Source organism: Rhopilema esculentum, chromosome 17 (genome assembly GCF_057945365.1).
Source record: "Rhopilema esculentum isolate cy_ngs chromosome 17, ASM5794536v1, whole genome shotgun sequence".
Taxonomy (NCBI): Eukaryota; Metazoa; Cnidaria; class Scyphozoa; order Rhizostomeae; family Rhizostomatidae; genus Rhopilema; species Rhopilema esculentum.
The window spans coordinates 4,973,725-4,990,703 of record NC_142831.1 but is presented as its reverse complement, the minus strand read 5'-3'; the positions used below and the strand labels follow the sequence as shown (position 1 = coordinate 4,990,703).

Sequence of the window (16,979 nt, the reverse complement as noted above, 5' to 3'; positions counted from 1 at the left end):
TTTTACTCTGTAAAATGGGCTTTTTCTGTGTGCTACCATTTTCCCTCTGTCTTTGTCTTTCTAAAAGTTTCCAATTTATATTTATTTTTGCATGGTCCGAAAGTTAATTTTTCAAAATTGGATAAAGTGAATAAGCTGAAGAAATTTATTGTTTCTTGTACCTTTGTTTCCTGTCTAGCAAATGAATTCTTTCTGTATATTTTGTACATACCTGCTATTAAATTTGGCTACCTTGCCTGACAGATTTTGAAAAAATTTTAACCACTGCTTCTTCCAAGATATAAATTTCTATTATGAATCAAGATTCACACCTGTTTATTGTTAAGATCAGCAAATTTGTTATGTTTCAGCTTTGTTTTAAGATAGATGAGGCTCCTTCCCCAAGCCTTTTTGAGCAAGCATTAGCAACCTCTTTAACAATGAAATATAGAGAACAAATATATTTAAAAAACCTATTTATCTGTATTTATCTAGATGTTTGAGCTTACATTTAAGTTATCAAGCAAGAGTTTTTCTACCAATGTCCTTCCATTGTACATTCTGAGTAAACATTCAACCTCAATTTTAATGTTCCAAACTAGCTCTTTCCAGAGTCTTTAAGAATGACTTGTATGGATCAATGCTAGAAATACCTGCCTTTACAGTCTCATACAGTTAGAGAGGGAATATTTCCTAACGAACTGGCGGAGAGGGTATCCAGAGATTATTCACTTGTTTCCACTTTACATTCTGAGTAAACATTCAACCTCAATTTTAATGTTCCAAACTAGCTCTTTCCAGAGTCTTTAAGAATGACTTGTATGGATCAATGCTAGAAATACCTGCCTTTACAGTCTCATACAGTTAGAGAGGGAATATTTCCTAACGAACTGGCGGAGAGGGTATCCAGAGATTATTCACTTGTTTCCACTTTAACTGGCGGAGAGGGTATCCAGAGATTATTCACTTGTTTCCACTTTTATTGAACACACTTCAAAATTTTAAGGTATTAGCCCAAGAAAATGGAAACAAGCTCCAGTTAACCTCTCAGCCAGTTTGTTGGGAAAAATTCCCTGTCTAAGTGATTTTTTTCAATAGGATGAAAACTTCATAGGCTTTTTATAGTAGCTAAGAATTTGTTGCTGAGATATCCAAATATTTTATGAAGAGTTCTTATTTAGTGGTATGATCTGTGTGTATCATCATTGATCAAAATTTTCCAGTGGTAATAGAAAATTCAGATATCCATTGGGATTCCTGCTTGTGTCTTACTATAATTTTACTTTGTTGCAGGAAAATGTTATTGATGAATTGTCAATGAAGATAAGGTCAATTGAAAATCAGCTTAATATAAAAACTAGTGACATTGAAGTATCATCAGACCATTTGAAAGATCAACTAAGTGAACTGAAGGAGATTTTGAAAAGCAAGACCCAGACAGTCAATATGTTTCAGAAGGAAATAGAAGAGAAAGATGCAGCTTATTCTGAGCTAAGACAAAAATTAAATGCCCTGCAAAGTTCTTTTGATGAGAAGGAAGAGAAGTTTCAAGAGCAAGTTAAGTTATGTAGAAATTTTGGGAAAGATATAAAGGAGTTGAATGATAGACATGAAGTTGAGTTAAATGAGAAAAGCAAGCTGAAAGACCAGTTAGACAAAGTTGGAAAAGAATTGTCAGAGCAACTTGATTTGGAGGCACAAAAATCTGAAGAATTTATGGTATGCAGTTATTTATATCAGTGTTGACTGAGTCTTTTGGGTTTTTGAAGAATGGAGAGGCATAGAATGTTTATGTTTGAACTTGAATTCAATTTTGTTATGAAAGATGAATTTGTTCTGGTGTGCTGCAAATCTTTAAGCGAGCGTGGAAAAATGAGAGAAATATTTTACCAAATTTAGTTTTTCAACTTTGACTAAACAAGTCAATCAAGACAACTTTAGAATTCTTTAAAACTTTTTTCTGGAAAATGCTTGATCTTCTTTGGAGACAAAAACGAAAATCATGTGTCCCAAAAAGGACCACTTTTATTAGCATATAAGCCGATAGCATAAATGCGCATATAAAACGCTTCCACTTTTTTGTGCCAATGTAAATTTCCAAAGGGATGGCTAGATTCTTGATTTTGATTTTTGTATTTTGGTATAGATGTTTAAGGTTTTGGCAATTTATTTCAGCAGTCATTGGGGGTTTTAATTTGAAAATGTTCTTGTTTAAGGCTTTGTTTTCTTCACAGATATCAACACCTAAAATAAAAGTCCGTTATTGTTTCCTATTGTTTTTGCTTTCTTGACGAAGTTATTTTTAGACTTTTGCTTCTTAGAGGAAAGTGGAAAAATTGGAAGAGGAGAACACGCATATGAAAGCTGAAAGGGATGATTTTGCTTCACAGCTTGGGAGTTGTCAAGAGCAGAGCCAGGGTAATTCAACCGAACTTGCAAAGAAAAAGCAAGAAATCGAGAAGCTGGAGAACGAAATTAAAGAACTTAAAAGTGAAAAGTTATCTATTTCAAATGAACTTGAAAATGTTAAGAATGATTTAGATGCCAAGGTCGAGGAGCTAAAAGCCAAAGGTGTGCTGATAGATTCAAAGGATCTCGAGATACAAAATCAAAGAGAACGATTTGATGCTGAACTTAGCATGTTGCAGACAGCTAGCGAGAATGAAAAGGGCAACACAGCCGGCATCTTGCAAGAAATGGAGCATATCAGACGTGAACTTGAGGCAGCCAATCAAGACAAAGCTCAGGCTGCAGAAGAGAATCGCCGAAAGGAGGCTGAATTGCAGCACGTAAATGAACGTTTCCAAGAACTGAATACACAGTTCAAAAAAATTCAACAGGAAATTCTGTTATCGCAAAAGGAAAATGATAATTTGAATGAAGAAATTAAGAAAATTGAAGAGAGGATTGAGAAAACTGAAATGATGAACGAAGGGCTTAAAATGGATGTTGGAAGATTAAAGGGAGATTTAGATAAGGAACAAGAAGTAAAGAAGCTATTAGAGGATGAAGTTAATTGTTTAAAGAATGAAGTAGATGATAGGGTTAAAATCCTCGAAGAGAAGACGAAAGATAATGAGTTGTTGAAAGAGGAAAATACAAGACTAAATGAACTGCCGAGACAACTGGAGGTGTTAACGAAACAGTTACAAGAAGTGGAGATGCAAAAAGAGAATTTGATTATGGAGAAGGGGAAGGAAAAAGAGAATTCTGAGTCTCAGGTGTCCAGTTTGAAATCAGAATACATCGAGCTAGGGGATAAGGTAAAAGAGATGGAAGCAGCAATGAATCTTATGATTGAGAAACTGAACTCAGCCGAGCTACAAATGAATGAGTCAATGCGAGAGAAGGATAGTCTTGAAGAGAAACTGAAGCATGTTTTGGAGGAGAAAGTGACACTGGCTAATCAGAAGTCTACGATTGAAGTAGCTTTGGAAGAGTTTGTGAAGTCAACTGAGTCAAGGAAAAAGAGGAGCGGCAGATCGAGTGCCGATGACTCTGAGGGAACACGTTTGACACCAAGTGAAGGTTGGTTGATGTCATTGTTGTCAAGTCTTTTTATTAGAAATTGTATTGTATTATATTCATTGTACTGTTGTTAAGCTCGGTCCTTAGAAGTGCACAAAAGCTAATAGGCCCTTTTCAACTTGAACTTGGACTGATCTTCCAAAGATAATCCCAACTAACTATCCGGACATTAGAACTCAGAGCTCTACTGAATCATTTTCCAACCTAATCACACGGCTGTCTAAAGATTCTTAGTGCTCGTTAACTTTTTCCCCTTTTTGTAAACCACATTTCGTAAACATTATTCGCTTTTTCACAGTACTCACAGTACTGCAATACACACCCAAAGTGAGCAGTCGCTAAGAGGTCTTCAACTAGGTGAGAGGCTATCAGTTGCTAATTGTTAAAATGCAAAAGAACCAATCAAATGCGCCTTTGTTCCTCTCACGTTGGTTTCGATCCACATCTGGATATAAATCATCTGCTTACTTTTGGTCATCATCCGACTTTTATACTCTGAAGGATATCGGACGAAGTGCTACTTCGCTACTTCGCTACTTCGAGCCTATTGTAAACTATAAACTGTGTGGGTTGAGAATATTTGCTCAAAGAAAAACTACCACCAAATGATCAGGAACGATTTCATTATCACTCATGCTTAACTCAAACACCTAACTGACTAACAAAACTACACCTTATCGCACGTGCTATATCGTAAGCCTGGGGAGAGCGCAGAATACAGCTTCACAGAGGCTGTATCTGTGAAGCTACTTTACAACAGTGCCATTTTCAAATTTGGGGTGCAAAAAACTTGTCTATAAATAAATTTTCATCCTAGGCTGCTCTGGGTACAACACGCCTATATCGAAAGAAGGATCGCCCCGAAATAGTGGACTTTTTGAGAACATCCAGCCCGTAACACAAGCTGCTGCAGTTGGCAATTTCTTTGAAGGGAAAGCTATCAGCGAGATTTTCAAATTAGTTGAAGAAGAAAGAAAGTGCCTGGAGGCTAATCTATCTTCTGTGACGAAGGTGTGTATTGTATTTGAATTTTACTGAAACTGAAATTGGATAATAAAACTCTAGAAGAGTCACATCAGCAGCAAGCTTTTCATGTTACTTTTCATATTATTTGTTTAATGTTATTTTTTCGTTTCATTGTTTTATACTATTTTATGTCCTTATATCATTTTCTTTTGAATTGTTGAATACGCCTAAGTATAAGTTAAAGCTAAAGTTGTGCTGTTTATCCCGAAACCCGTCACTATGTGTTTGTCTTGCTAATTGATTCAAAATTTGCATCATTATGGTTGATTGTTGATGTAAGTCTTAAGGAAGCTTTTGCTATAATAACAATGTGTGATTTTTAGGAGAGGGATGCTTTGTCTGTTAGAACTGGGGAGCTCGAAGATTATCTTGATCTAGAGAGGCAGAAATTCAAGCAGGCCAGTGACGAAATAGCTCAATTCCACCTTCAAAGCCAGCAGGCTGAGGATGTATTCCGTGACCAGGTTTACAGCTTACAGGATGAGATTTCAAGGGTCAGGTAAAGATGATCTTTTGAAGATTGTAATGTTGTTTAAATAAAAGAATAAGATCCACAACTGGGTATATATATTACCTAGCGTACAGTTTTCGATCTATGTTCTGACGTTTTAAACTCTGAAGAGTGTCAGACGAAAAGCTTTTGTTTACTAAATGTTTGCTTTTTTCAAAGCCACCTTCAAGTTTTGTACCACCAAAAGATTTTCTAAAAAGAATAAGTACACAAAACTTTTGGAGCTACTAGTAGACACTTGTATCCAAATGATTTTCTTTTAACTTCAAAAATGATTTCACTTGGCGTTTTGCCCATGAATTCTTCAAATCTTGACTAGTTTTCATTCAACATCCTATAATTCTTCTCCTATTTCTATCTGTTCAATTTTACCTAGTGATGTTTGCCTTACAATGTCCATCATTTGCTACTTCAATCTGCACTTCAGGAAACATGTGCATAGATAGGGGACGTTGTTTTAAAGTTTACAGTCTCATTCTTTATCACCACATTTTCAAAACTCTTCCAAGCATTTCTTGAACTTCAGAAAATTTGATAAGATAATCATAGAGTTTGAAATATTGCACTCCATTCTTTTTCAAGTTGAATTTTAATCAACATATCTAACTAGAAGCGACAGGACCTCTTGTTACAAAATCTCTAAGCCCTATTTCTAATTTTTGTCAACTAATTCAAAACCATCTCTTAAGTTGACAAGCACTATCTTCTTCTTTACGAGGTTTATTTCCTTGCAATTATCTTTTAGCTGGTCATTTCTTCAACATTTAATTGATTTTTATACCTAGCTGCATATGTTCACTATGTTATAACATTTTCTTTGATTGGGTATATTTTGCATATATATTCGCCAGATATTTTTTTCATAAAGGCTTTTCCCGAAGTATTTTAGCACCACTATTTTATTTTAGGCACTTTAACGAAGATCTAGAAAAGAAAGTCGAAGAAGATGCAGAATCGATTGATGGCTATAAACAGCTGATCGAGAAACTTGAGCACGAATTGCGTGAAGTGGAAGATCGGCTCGCTGACAAAAATCTTGAGCTATCCAGGGTTAATGAAAGCTGTGAACAAATTCAAGCAGAACTAGGAAGTAGGGAAGAGCAGTTTGAGAAGATTACAAAGCAAAATAAGTTAATGAAGCAAAAGCTTAAGGAGCTGCTAAAAGAAAATGCAGAGAAGGAAAAACTGATGAATGAGAAAGATGTGCGTATTGATGAGCTATCAGGATTATCAGAGAAGCTTGATAAGTCTTTAGCTGATATTGAGATGTTTGAAGCAGAGATCAAAGATAAAGATTCAAGAATTGCAACACTTGAAGAAGAAAGCTTAGCAAAATCTTCTGAAGCGAAAATTTTAGCAGAGAGGATATTAGAGCTGGAAGAAGATTCTAGTCAGTTGCGAGAAATGAGTACTAATGAGCTATGTGCGGTCAATGAGAAGACAGCTAATTTGGAACGCAGCTTCAGAGAGGTTGAAGATACAAGAAATGTATTAAAAGAAGAAGTTGAGGCCAAATCACGTGAGATTGATGATTTGAATAGTATCTGCTCAGTGCAGAGAGAAGAACTATGCAGTTTGAAGGATATGATACAACGCAAAGATGAAGAGTTGGCAGTTACAAAAATAAATGTTGGCAATCATGAGCAGACGATTGGTGAATTTTCAATGAAGCTTGAAGCTGCGAACTCTTCTCTGCAAGAAAAAGAGGGTAAACTTGTTGCTCTTGAAGGTGAAATTGAAGATGTGAAGAATAATATGGCTAAAGCTGATAGTGAGCTTGAATCACAGAAAGTTCAGAACACGCGACAGATCGAGTATATTTCGAAGCTAGAGGAAGATTTGTCGGAGGTGAATGCAGAACTGGCTAAGGTACAAGTTGAGTTGTCAGAATCAAAAGTAGAAAATGAGTCGTCTTCTGTCAATTGCAGTCAGCTACAAGATGAGCTTCGGCTGCTGAAAGAAAGCGTTGCAGAAAGTGAAACGAAAGTTGCAAAAGAAAGAGAGGACTGGCAATCAAAGGAAGAACAGTCTAAGGAAGATCTAGACGCAAAACATAGAGAAATTGAAAAGTTACAGCTTGAAAAGGACGATTTTGAGGCAAAACTTCAAGGAATGGAAGAAATGGCAGTACAACAAGATGCTGGATTAAAAGATATTGTAGAAGGAAAGAATAAAGAGCTTGAACTGCTTAGAGATGAAAGCCGAATGCTAAGTCAAGAACTAGCAGATTCTCAAAGAAGTGTAGTTGACCATAAAGAAAGATTGACTGTAGCTGAATCAAGTTTAGAAGAAAGTAAGTCGAGGTATCATGAAACGGAGAAGAATCTGAATGAAATCATCTTAAACAAGGACTCTGATATTTCTAAAATGGCAGTAGAGATTGAAGAATTGAATGCCAAGTGCAAGGATAGAATCTCATTGCTTGAACAAGCACAGAAAACGCTAGATGATCTTCGGGTTACTTTAAAAGAGACTAAAGAAACGAAAGAATCGAAAGTCGACGAGCTCGAGAAAGCAAGAAAGCATCATTCATCACTAGAAACTCGTATTTTCGAACTGGAGAAAGAGAACTTACGGCTTCAAGATAATGTTGAAGGTAAGGAAAGAGAGTTAGAGTCAGTTTGTAACAAACTAGCTATGCAATCTGAGATGATGGATTTACGGGTGAAAGAATTAGAAGAAGAGAGGCAAACTTATGAAGACCAATTGAAGGCTATGCAAGCAGGTCAGAGTGAGGGTGAATCTCAGATTGTTGATCTTATGAACAAGATTCACGAGATTACGCAAGAAAAGGATGAATCTTTCAAGTCCATTATGGGGTTAAAAGATGAGATCGAGACTCTAAACAAGCGCATTTTGGATTCAGAAGATGAGATAGCTAATCTCAAAAAATGCGTTCAGGATTCAGAAAACGAAATTCAGAGCCATGTTGTCGAGAAGCAGAATCTTTCTGATGAAAATTCTGCCTTAAAATTGGAGGTGAATCGTTTGGAATCTCAAATAGAGGCTAGCGGGGAAATGTTAAACAAGAAGTTGATTGAGTTGGAGACATCAAATGAGAAACTTCATTCTTTTGAAACTGAAGTCACAAAACTTTTGAAGGATAAAGAAGAGTTGAGATTTTCTTTGGAAACTTCAGAAAAACATATAGCACAACTACTTGAGCAGGAAGAAAAATTGAAAACCGCATTTGAAGAAGATATGGACTCAACAAAGGCTTCAATTTCTTCGGTCACTAATGACTTACAAATGGCTAAAGAAAGAGAAGAATCCTTGAATCAAACAATCTCACAGCTAGACAAAGAACAAGATCTTCTAAAGTCTAACCTTGAAGAGAGGGAGCTATATTGCAGGTCTCTGGACAAACAAATTGAGGATCTGAAAATTCAGATCGAAAAGGCAGACCAGGAGTTTGAAGCTGAACGAGATATTTTTGCTGGTAAAATCTCAGAGCTTGGCTCTTACGAACAGAAAAGGGAAGAACAAGAGAGCCTTTATCTTAGTGAAATCGAAAGATTGAAAGCAGAAGTAAGTGAAATGAAAGAGTTGTTAATAAAAAGGAATGAAGAAGTTGAAAATGTCAACCAAGAGATACAATTACGCAGCAATGATGTTGGTACATTGAGACAGACTGTTGATGAGAAGAATAAGGCGTTTGAAGAATACAAATTAAAGGTTGCAAAGAAACTGAAATCTATGAAGGATGAAATGAAGAAGTTAAATTCGATTGTTGATGGATTGAAAGTCAAAGAGGGAAGATTGTTAGAACTAGAATCTTCGATGGGAGAATTGCAAGGTGAAAAGCAAGGTCTTATTTCACAAATTGAAGCATACCGACATAAGATTATGGAATCTGAAAGCCTCAATGTAAGCAGAGAAGAGAATTTAAGGAATTTCGAGACAGAAATGGCTAGGTATCACCGGCTGCTTCAGGATAAAGATGAAGAAGTTTTAGCAGCTAAAGACATGATGAAAGTGTCGATGGAGGAGCTGCAAAATATACAGGAAGAAGTTAGAAAGAAAGAGGAAAAGATTAGGCTTTTGCAAGAGCAGTTGATTGCAAACGAGGAGGATCTTAGTGCGTCATTTACAGAAAAACAGAATGAGATCGATGATATGAAAGATAGACTGCAGAAAATGGGAGCTGTAGTGGAGGAGAAGGATAGCAGTATTGTTGAACTGTCAGGCGTCAGGAATTCATTGGAAGAAAAATTGGCTACCTTGGAGAACGAAAACCTGAAAGCAGTCGAAAATTTGGAAGTTGTAAGTAAGAGTAAGGAAGAATTAGCTGCAGAAAATCGTTATCTCATAGATCAAACCGAAATACTGAAAAATGAGGTAGCAGAGATCGATAAAGCCAGACAGGATCTTGCCAAAGAGGTTCTTAAGCTCAAAGAAGATTTATCAGCAACAGCTGAAAAATATTCTGAAGATGCAACCGTTCATGAGCGATATCAGACGTTGGTTGCCGAAAAAGAGGATCTGCAAAAACGTCTGGAGGAACTTCACGAGGAATACGAGTCTACACTATTAGCAAACAAGGAGAAGATGGCAGAAATCGAGATTTTGACTGAGCAGCTGGAGAGGAAGGGAGAAGAAGTCGAGAGCTTAAAGTTACAAGCAAGAACTAATGTTTCAGAGGATGAAATTGTTAGACCTTACCAAGAGCAAATTTTGTCTCTTCAAGCAGAGGCAGATAAGAGGAAAAAAGCAGTTGAAGAATACAAATCAAAAGCATCTAAAAAAATTAAGAGCTTGAAAGAAGAAAATGCTTCTCTTCAATCAACAATCGAGGAGGTTAAAAAGAGGCTTGAGGAGCAGCACCAAAATGCAAATGAGTCATTATCTGCCCTAGAGCAGGAAAAAGAGTTGCTCAATCAACGATTAGTCGAATTACAAAATGAATTGGATCAAAAAAGTGAAACACTTGAAACTTCAGTTTCTAAAGTAGAGGAATTTCACACCTTGGCTGAGATAAAAGGAAACGAGGCGGAAGAAATAAGAGTCGAGGCTGCAAAACTAAAGCAGAGACTAAATGATAAAGAAGAAGAGATTCTTGCTGTAAAGGAGATGATGCACTCATCTATGAATGAAATGCAACTGCTTCAAGAAGATATCAAGGAAAAGGAGAATATTATTTTGTCACTTGAGACCAGATCACAAGGGATAGAGGATAGTTTGAATTCAAGTATATCTGGTTTGAATGAAGAGCTGACTTCACTAAAAGAACAACATGACCTCAAAATCAAGCAGAGTGGGGAGTTTGAAGAAAAGTTGGCTGAATCCAGTGAGCAGCTAGGTACCCTCCAAAATATGCTTGGCACAACAAACTTGGAGTACGATCGTTTGAAAGAAGAATTCGAAAAGAGAAACAACGAATCTTCAGCTGCAGGAGGAAAAGATTCTATTCTGCTGGAAAAAGAATCCGAGGCAATCAAACTGAAGCTTGCAAAAGCAATTAAAAAGCTAGGGACAATGAAGAAGGATCTGCAAGCGAAAGACGAATTGGCACGTGCTTTGGAAGAACAGGTGTCAGTTTTGAAATCATCCACCCAAAACCAAGAGAAAGAGCTGCAGGAGAGTACAGAGAATATCAAAAGACTGGTTGATGAGATAGGGAAGAAGAACAAAACCATCAAAGCTCTTGAAGGGGAGTTTCTTTCACTACAAGGTTCTCAAAGATCAGAAGTCAGTGAAGTGATTGTTCCTGCTAGTGAAGTGGCGGTCTATGCGGATAACGTTGATGGCTGGGGTGAAATTGATAGCTTCAATATGGGGCAGTCTGTGACAGGAGAGGTGCAACCAGTGGCAGAGACTGTAGATGTTGTGGAGGAGCAGCTACAAGGGACTAGTCCAGAGGATTCTGCCAATCAGAATTTGATCTTGCAGCTCAAGGCGGAGAAGGAAGATGTTAACAAAAGTTTTAAGAAGGCAAGTGATCAGCTTGAAAAGGCAAAGAAAAGGATAGCAGCTTTGAAGAAAGCAGAAATGAAGACAGAAAAGGAGAACGGAGAGCTTAAAGTAGCCATCGCTGAAGAAAAGAAAACAAGAGAGGTAGAAATGTCTGAATGGCAAACGAAGGTTGATGAGCTCAGTAAGAAATGCTCTGAAAAAGAAACCAATGTTTTTCAACTTGAACAACAGATGCATTCGTTGAAAAGTGAAGTGAATGAATTGAATAAACTGAAGGGGAGATTAGAGGGGAAGAACGAGGATTTAAAGAAACTTGTAGAAGCAATGGCTGAGGAAAAACATGAACTCGATGATGAAATGAAAGACATGTTAGCTGAGATCAAAGATGTTATGGACATCAAAGGTAAGCTATTGAAAGATTTAGAAGATACTAAACAGAATCTCGTGAGCTGTGAAGATCAAATAGAGAAAATGAAAAATTTACTAGAATCTAAAGAAGCAGAACTTGTTGCAAGTGAATGGAAGATTCAGGAATTGAAGTCTTTGGAGGAAGAGTTGGTTGACTTGAGGGAGAAGAATCAAGTGCTGAATAAAGATGTCTCTTCAAAGTCAGTTAAAATTGGTGAACTTGAGGAGAGCCTTATAATAAAGGAAAATGAACAAAGTGCATTGATGGCAGAGATTGCTGGTGCAAAAGAGAGACAGGCCCAAGATCAAGGTAAGATTTCTGAAATGCTTCAGGAGATTTCGCTGAAAGAGAAGATCATTGAGAGCCAGCCAAACCGCGAAGCATATGAAGAGCAGTTGACAAGTTTAAAGGATGATCTGGATGCCAAAGATGCAGAAATAGTGAAGCTGAATGTTGCAATTGAAAAGTTTGAAGAACGGGATAGGCATCAAGAGTCATTGAAAGAGAGGATAGAAGAAGAACATCAGAAGTCTCTTCGATGTGAAGAAGAACAGCGATTGGCAATGGAAGAATTGCAAGCAGAGTTGACTTTTGCAAAAGAACAGCTAGACAGGGCGTCAAAAGGATCGGAAAACCTTGAAAAGCTAATGCACAGGGATAGAATGTTGGAAGAGGAGATATCACAACATAAAGTATTGATATCTGAGTTGAATGATGAGATTGGACGGAAAGATCAAGAGATGGACGAGATTAAGAGCAGAGTTAAAAAGCTGTTGGAAACAGAAGTGGAGCTAAAGAGGGCATTAGATGAAGAAGAGTCGACTAGAAGGTTCTTAGAAAGTGAAATTGAATCACTAAAGAATAAGCAGGAAGAGAGTTTTAAAGAATCTGATAATGAGAAAAGCCTCCTTAGTACAGAGCTTGAAGAGCTTAAGTTAAACAGCTCTCAAATGGAGACATCTCTAAACGAAGAGGTAAAGTTGCTGCGAGAGAGGTTAGAAAAAGAGCACGAGGCTGTAAATGAAATGTCAAAACTTGAGCAAGAGAAATTAGTTAAATCTGTTGAAGAATCTCAAAATGTCGAAGAGCTGAAAACTAAGCTTCAGGAATTGAATGAGAGTCTAGAGAGCAAAAATACTGTTATTGGCAAGTTGAAGCTGAAGCTAAGGAATACTATGAAGGATCGGGATGTGATGAAAGGTAATCTTCAGTCTGAAGTAGAGAGAGTAAGTCAAGAAAAAGATGTTATTTTCAACGAGTTCCAAACGAATACACAACAGCTAGAGAGAGAAATTTCACAGCTCAAATCTCGCATTGTTGAGCTACAATCGGAGAATGCTAGCTTAGAGAAAGAACTGAAGATCAAGACGAAAAAGATTGAAGAGAGTGAAGACGAAGGAAAGATTGCTCTTAAGGAGCTCACTGAATTGCGAAAACGTGCAGAGTCAAGCTCTATTGAGGTGTCAACACTTGAAAATAAAGTTGCATGTCTTGAAAAGGAATTGGAAACAAAAGAAGAAATAGTTGAGAAGTATGAATGGGAAGCTTCAGAAAAAGAGGATAGGGTTCGAGATTTGGAAAGAGAAGCACGGTTTTTCCAAGATCGCAAAGATGAATGGGAAGAGCTTAAGAGAACCTATGAAGAAACAATCGAAGTGAAGGAGAAGATCATGGAAGGACTTCAGAAAGAGATTGAAAATATTCAGGCAAAAAGATTTCAAGATTCAAACTTAAGGGAGGAAGAAGTTAGTTCTTGGAAAGAGAAGAATAATGATTTGGAAGAAAAGTTGAAGTCGTTTGAAGATCAGCTGAAAATGGCCAACGATGAGCTGCAAATCGCTAGAGATTCACTCGCCCCTTTGGAACACATGCCGCTTCAAATCTGTTCTGTTCTTGGCGTTGATTTTGATGCAGAAAAAGAAGTTGATGTTTATGAAATTGTGTCAAACTTTAAAGGAAGCCAAGAGACGTTCTTAAAGTCGAGAGATTTAAGAATAGCAGGTTTAGAAGAAGAGCTTGATAAGGTAAATTGTATGAAAAATGACATGGAAGAAAGTTTTGGTAGATTTAAAGAAGAGCAAAAGCTAGAGCTGGATAAATTCCTGCGGGAAATAGGTAAAGATGAGCTTGTGTCTCAAGAGATGTCCCTGTCAAGTATTTTAGCCTTTGTAAAATCGGAGAGAGACACCGGCATGAAAGAGAATCACGTGTTAAGCACCAATGAAGCAAAATTGAAAGATTTAAATGCTGAATTGGAAATTAAATTAAACAACGAAAGAAAGTCGTTTGATGAGTTCAAGGCGATGAATTATGAAGAGATGACGTCATCACTGCACGAGCAAGTTAAAGAGACAGAAAGACAGCAACTTGAAGCCGAAGAGAAAATTGCAAATTTTGAAAATGAGGTGTTCGAGTTAGCTCAAGAAGTGAAGTCTAAGAATCAAATGGTTGATGATTTAAGTAGAGAAAAGGAGAATTTAGAGATGAAATACACAGAAATTCAGACATCATTCGACTTATTAACGGTATGTGCCTTTTCCTATTTTGCGTATGATATTGCTGAAATTTTTGTTGCAATTTGTACAATTTTTTGGGGATTTCAGTCTTTGGTCTGTCATTGAATTATTGGAACTTATAGGTTTCAAATCTTGATTGGTTATGAAGGCACAACCTCCGTCGCGTTTTTGAGGTTTGGAGACAACGGTGGTTGCTTTAAGAAAAATGTATTATCAGAGGAACAATCCGTGCAGGTAGAAAGTCAAAACTAATAGCAAGGGGGGCAATCCGTTAGTCCTGTATGAATCGATAAAATCAAACATCAGCAAACAATTATTTCTAGGCCTTATTTTTTAGGAATTAAGGAAGATGGTAAGAAAAGAATTCCTTGAGTGTGATTGAAAAGTTTTACTAGACTAAAAGCATGTGGAGTTGCCCAAATCGCCCCGTTGTGATTATTTTTTTTCCTAGAGGCGCTTAATTCTAGTAGAATGTCCATGGTATGCAAGAGCATACAGAATTCTTAACAATAGTTCAGTGTTTAAGGGAAGTACCTTTAAGATACTCGTCACATTAGGTTCTTTTAGGTACATAATTTTATTGATGAACTTTGCTGGTGAGGCCTGGTAATTTTGGTGTCTCTTGGCAGTAGATGGTTCTGTAGGCAGTGTCTTTCCAAGAAAACGCCTTGTGATTTTTCTGGCTGAAATAGGCTTTTAGATACAAGGTGCTTTTAGATACAAGGTGCGAATGAATTCAACAATCTGTAGGTTCTTGAATTTCACATTTTCGTTCTTTTCTGCGGAAATTCACATTTTTTGTGAGATATTCTTTTCATTTATCAAGATTTTTTTTCTTTTTCTAGCTTGAAGCGCAAGGTTTGCGAGCAGAGAAAGAGAATCTTGAGAGCATGCTGCAATCGATGGCCCACGAAACAGAAGCATTAAAGTCCTCTACGTTACCTGAAATGCAGGCACATCTGGCGGCGAAAAATAACGCAATGCTTGAGCTGAGAGAGAACTTCAGCGAGATTATGTCAGAAAAAGATTCAATCATATCGACCCTGCGTATTAGAATTAACGAACTGCAGCAGAGCGCTTCTGATGGAAATGTGAGAAGTGTTGACGAGATCGATTCACTGAAATCAGAATTGGCTGAGAAAGATAACCAGATTAATAAACAAAACGACGAGATTGCCAAGCTAACAAAGATGCGAGATTGGCTGCAGATGGAGCTGAACCAAACTATCACAGAGAAAAATAATATTGGCGGCTCTATACAGAATCAATTTGAAGACATCAGCAAGGGCCTAAGAGGTGATATCGAGATGTTTATGCAAGAGAGAAAGGATTTTGAGACGGAGTTTCAAGTAGAAAGACTGCAACTGGAAAGAAATATAGCAGAACAGCAGCAAAGGATTAAGGCTTTGGAATCAAATATTGAGTCGAAAGATAAGGAGATTCTGGAATTGAATTTTGTTGTAAGAGAATTGAGAAGAAGAGTTGAAGATGCAGCTGATATATTGAGCAAAGAGAGTTATTATGAGCAACTTGAAGAACGTGTCGAGGAGTCCTATGGAAAGGTTAGCGAGGCCAGTGCTAGCGTAAGGGAAGCGATGGACAGGGTTAGGGAGGAGCAGTCCAAAGTTCAAAATCTGGAGATGAAGCTGGATTCGTTGAACAGGGAACGTGGAGAATTGGTGTTGATTTATGAAGGGAAATTGAAGAAAATGCAAAATGACCATGCTATGGTTTGCCAGTCACTTAAATCCGAGTTGGAAGAAGCAGCGCAAGAAAAGCGAAATGAAATCGCAAATCTTGTCGATAAGATCGAGGAGTTGCAAAGGAGTAATCAGTATGCAGAGGAAGATCGCGAGAAGAGGTTTGCAGAAGAAAGAAGTGATCTTGAGCAGCGACTTGACTCGTTGAGCAACGAATTGAAGATTCTTGAACAGCAAAAAGAGGACTCTAGAGAGCAGCTAGTGAGTCAAATGCTGATAAGTGCAGATGAGAAAGTAGTTAAACTTCGTGATGAATATGAGGGTATTTTGTCTGAGAAGAACGATAGGCTTCATGAGTTGACGACGAAGATCGAAAATTATGAAAGGAAGTTTGCATCCTTAACAGAATCAAACACAACTCTGTCAAAAAGTCTTTTTGTCCTTGAAGTTCAAAACAAAAATCTGGGGAAAGAGTTTTCAATCTTGAATAGCCAATATCTCGAAAGCAAGGTTAAGCACAAAAATGAGATCGAAGAGTTATTGGTTAAGAAAGGAAGTGATTTTAAGCAACTAAGATTGCAGTTTGAAGAAGCGTTCACCGAGAAAGAAGAAATTTTGGAGAATCTAAGAGACAGGGTCAGGACTTTGAGTGAGCAGGTAGAGAAAAAGTTCCAAGAAAATAATAATTTGATATCAGAAAGAGAGAAACTTGTTGAACAAGGCATAAAGATGGACCTACTGAACGAAAAATTAAAAGTAAGCATCGATTCATTGTTGAATTCTGTTTTTGAAATGAGAAACTTGGATCGACAAAGATCTGTACCAGAGAAATCTTCGACACAGAGCGAAAATATTGAGGAGGGGCTAGATGGCAAAGAAATTAGGGTTGAATATCAGTCGAAAGAAAGAGGTGATATGGATTTCATTCATACAATTGCTGAAGCCAAGACTGTTGTTGACAATCACTTGCGAGCTGCAAAGAAAGAAGCCGATTTCATTCAAGTTGATATGCAAGAATATAGTGAATTAGAAGAAACACTCACGAATCTTACACAAGAAAATGAACGATTACGGGAATTTGTTTCTGAGAAATCAATGAAAGAGGAAGAGGAAGAAAAGGATCAGAATATCAGAAAGGTTGAAAAGGAATATCAAGACGATGACTCTGGCCTGCAGTCGCTTGCCATGGAATCTACTGGCGCCCAACGTGTACACACCGGCTTGGATTCAGAGTTGAGCAAAGCAGACTATCAAGAGGAAGAGTCAGATTTAAGAACTATTTCTGAGGATATTATAATGCCAGTAGGTTTATTATTTTCTTCATAACACATCTGCTACACATCCTGGAATGAGCGCCCCCCTCCCCTACAATGATTACACCTTAAAAGAGTCAATAT

The 16,979-nt window shown here is 37.3% G+C and overlaps 1 protein-coding gene across 1 annotated transcript in view; it reads left to right on the top strand.

Moving 5' to 3' along the window:
* The window catches only part of LOC135696620 (uncharacterized), a 28,083-nt gene that overhangs the window by 3,244 nt on the left and 7,860 nt on the right, over positions 1-16,979 (top strand). The window contains exons 7-12 of the mRNA XM_065216082.2: positions 1,273-1,698; positions 2,301-3,507; positions 4,325-4,518; positions 4,857-5,032; positions 5,953-13,891; positions 14,728-16,884. Of these exons, the coding sequence (XP_065072154.2) occupies positions 1,273-1,698; positions 2,301-3,507; positions 4,325-4,518; positions 4,857-5,032; positions 5,953-13,891; positions 14,728-16,884 (12,099 nt within the window). The remainder of the gene's footprint in view (positions 1-1,272; positions 1,699-2,300; positions 3,508-4,324; positions 4,519-4,856; positions 5,033-5,952; positions 13,892-14,727; positions 16,885-16,979) is intronic.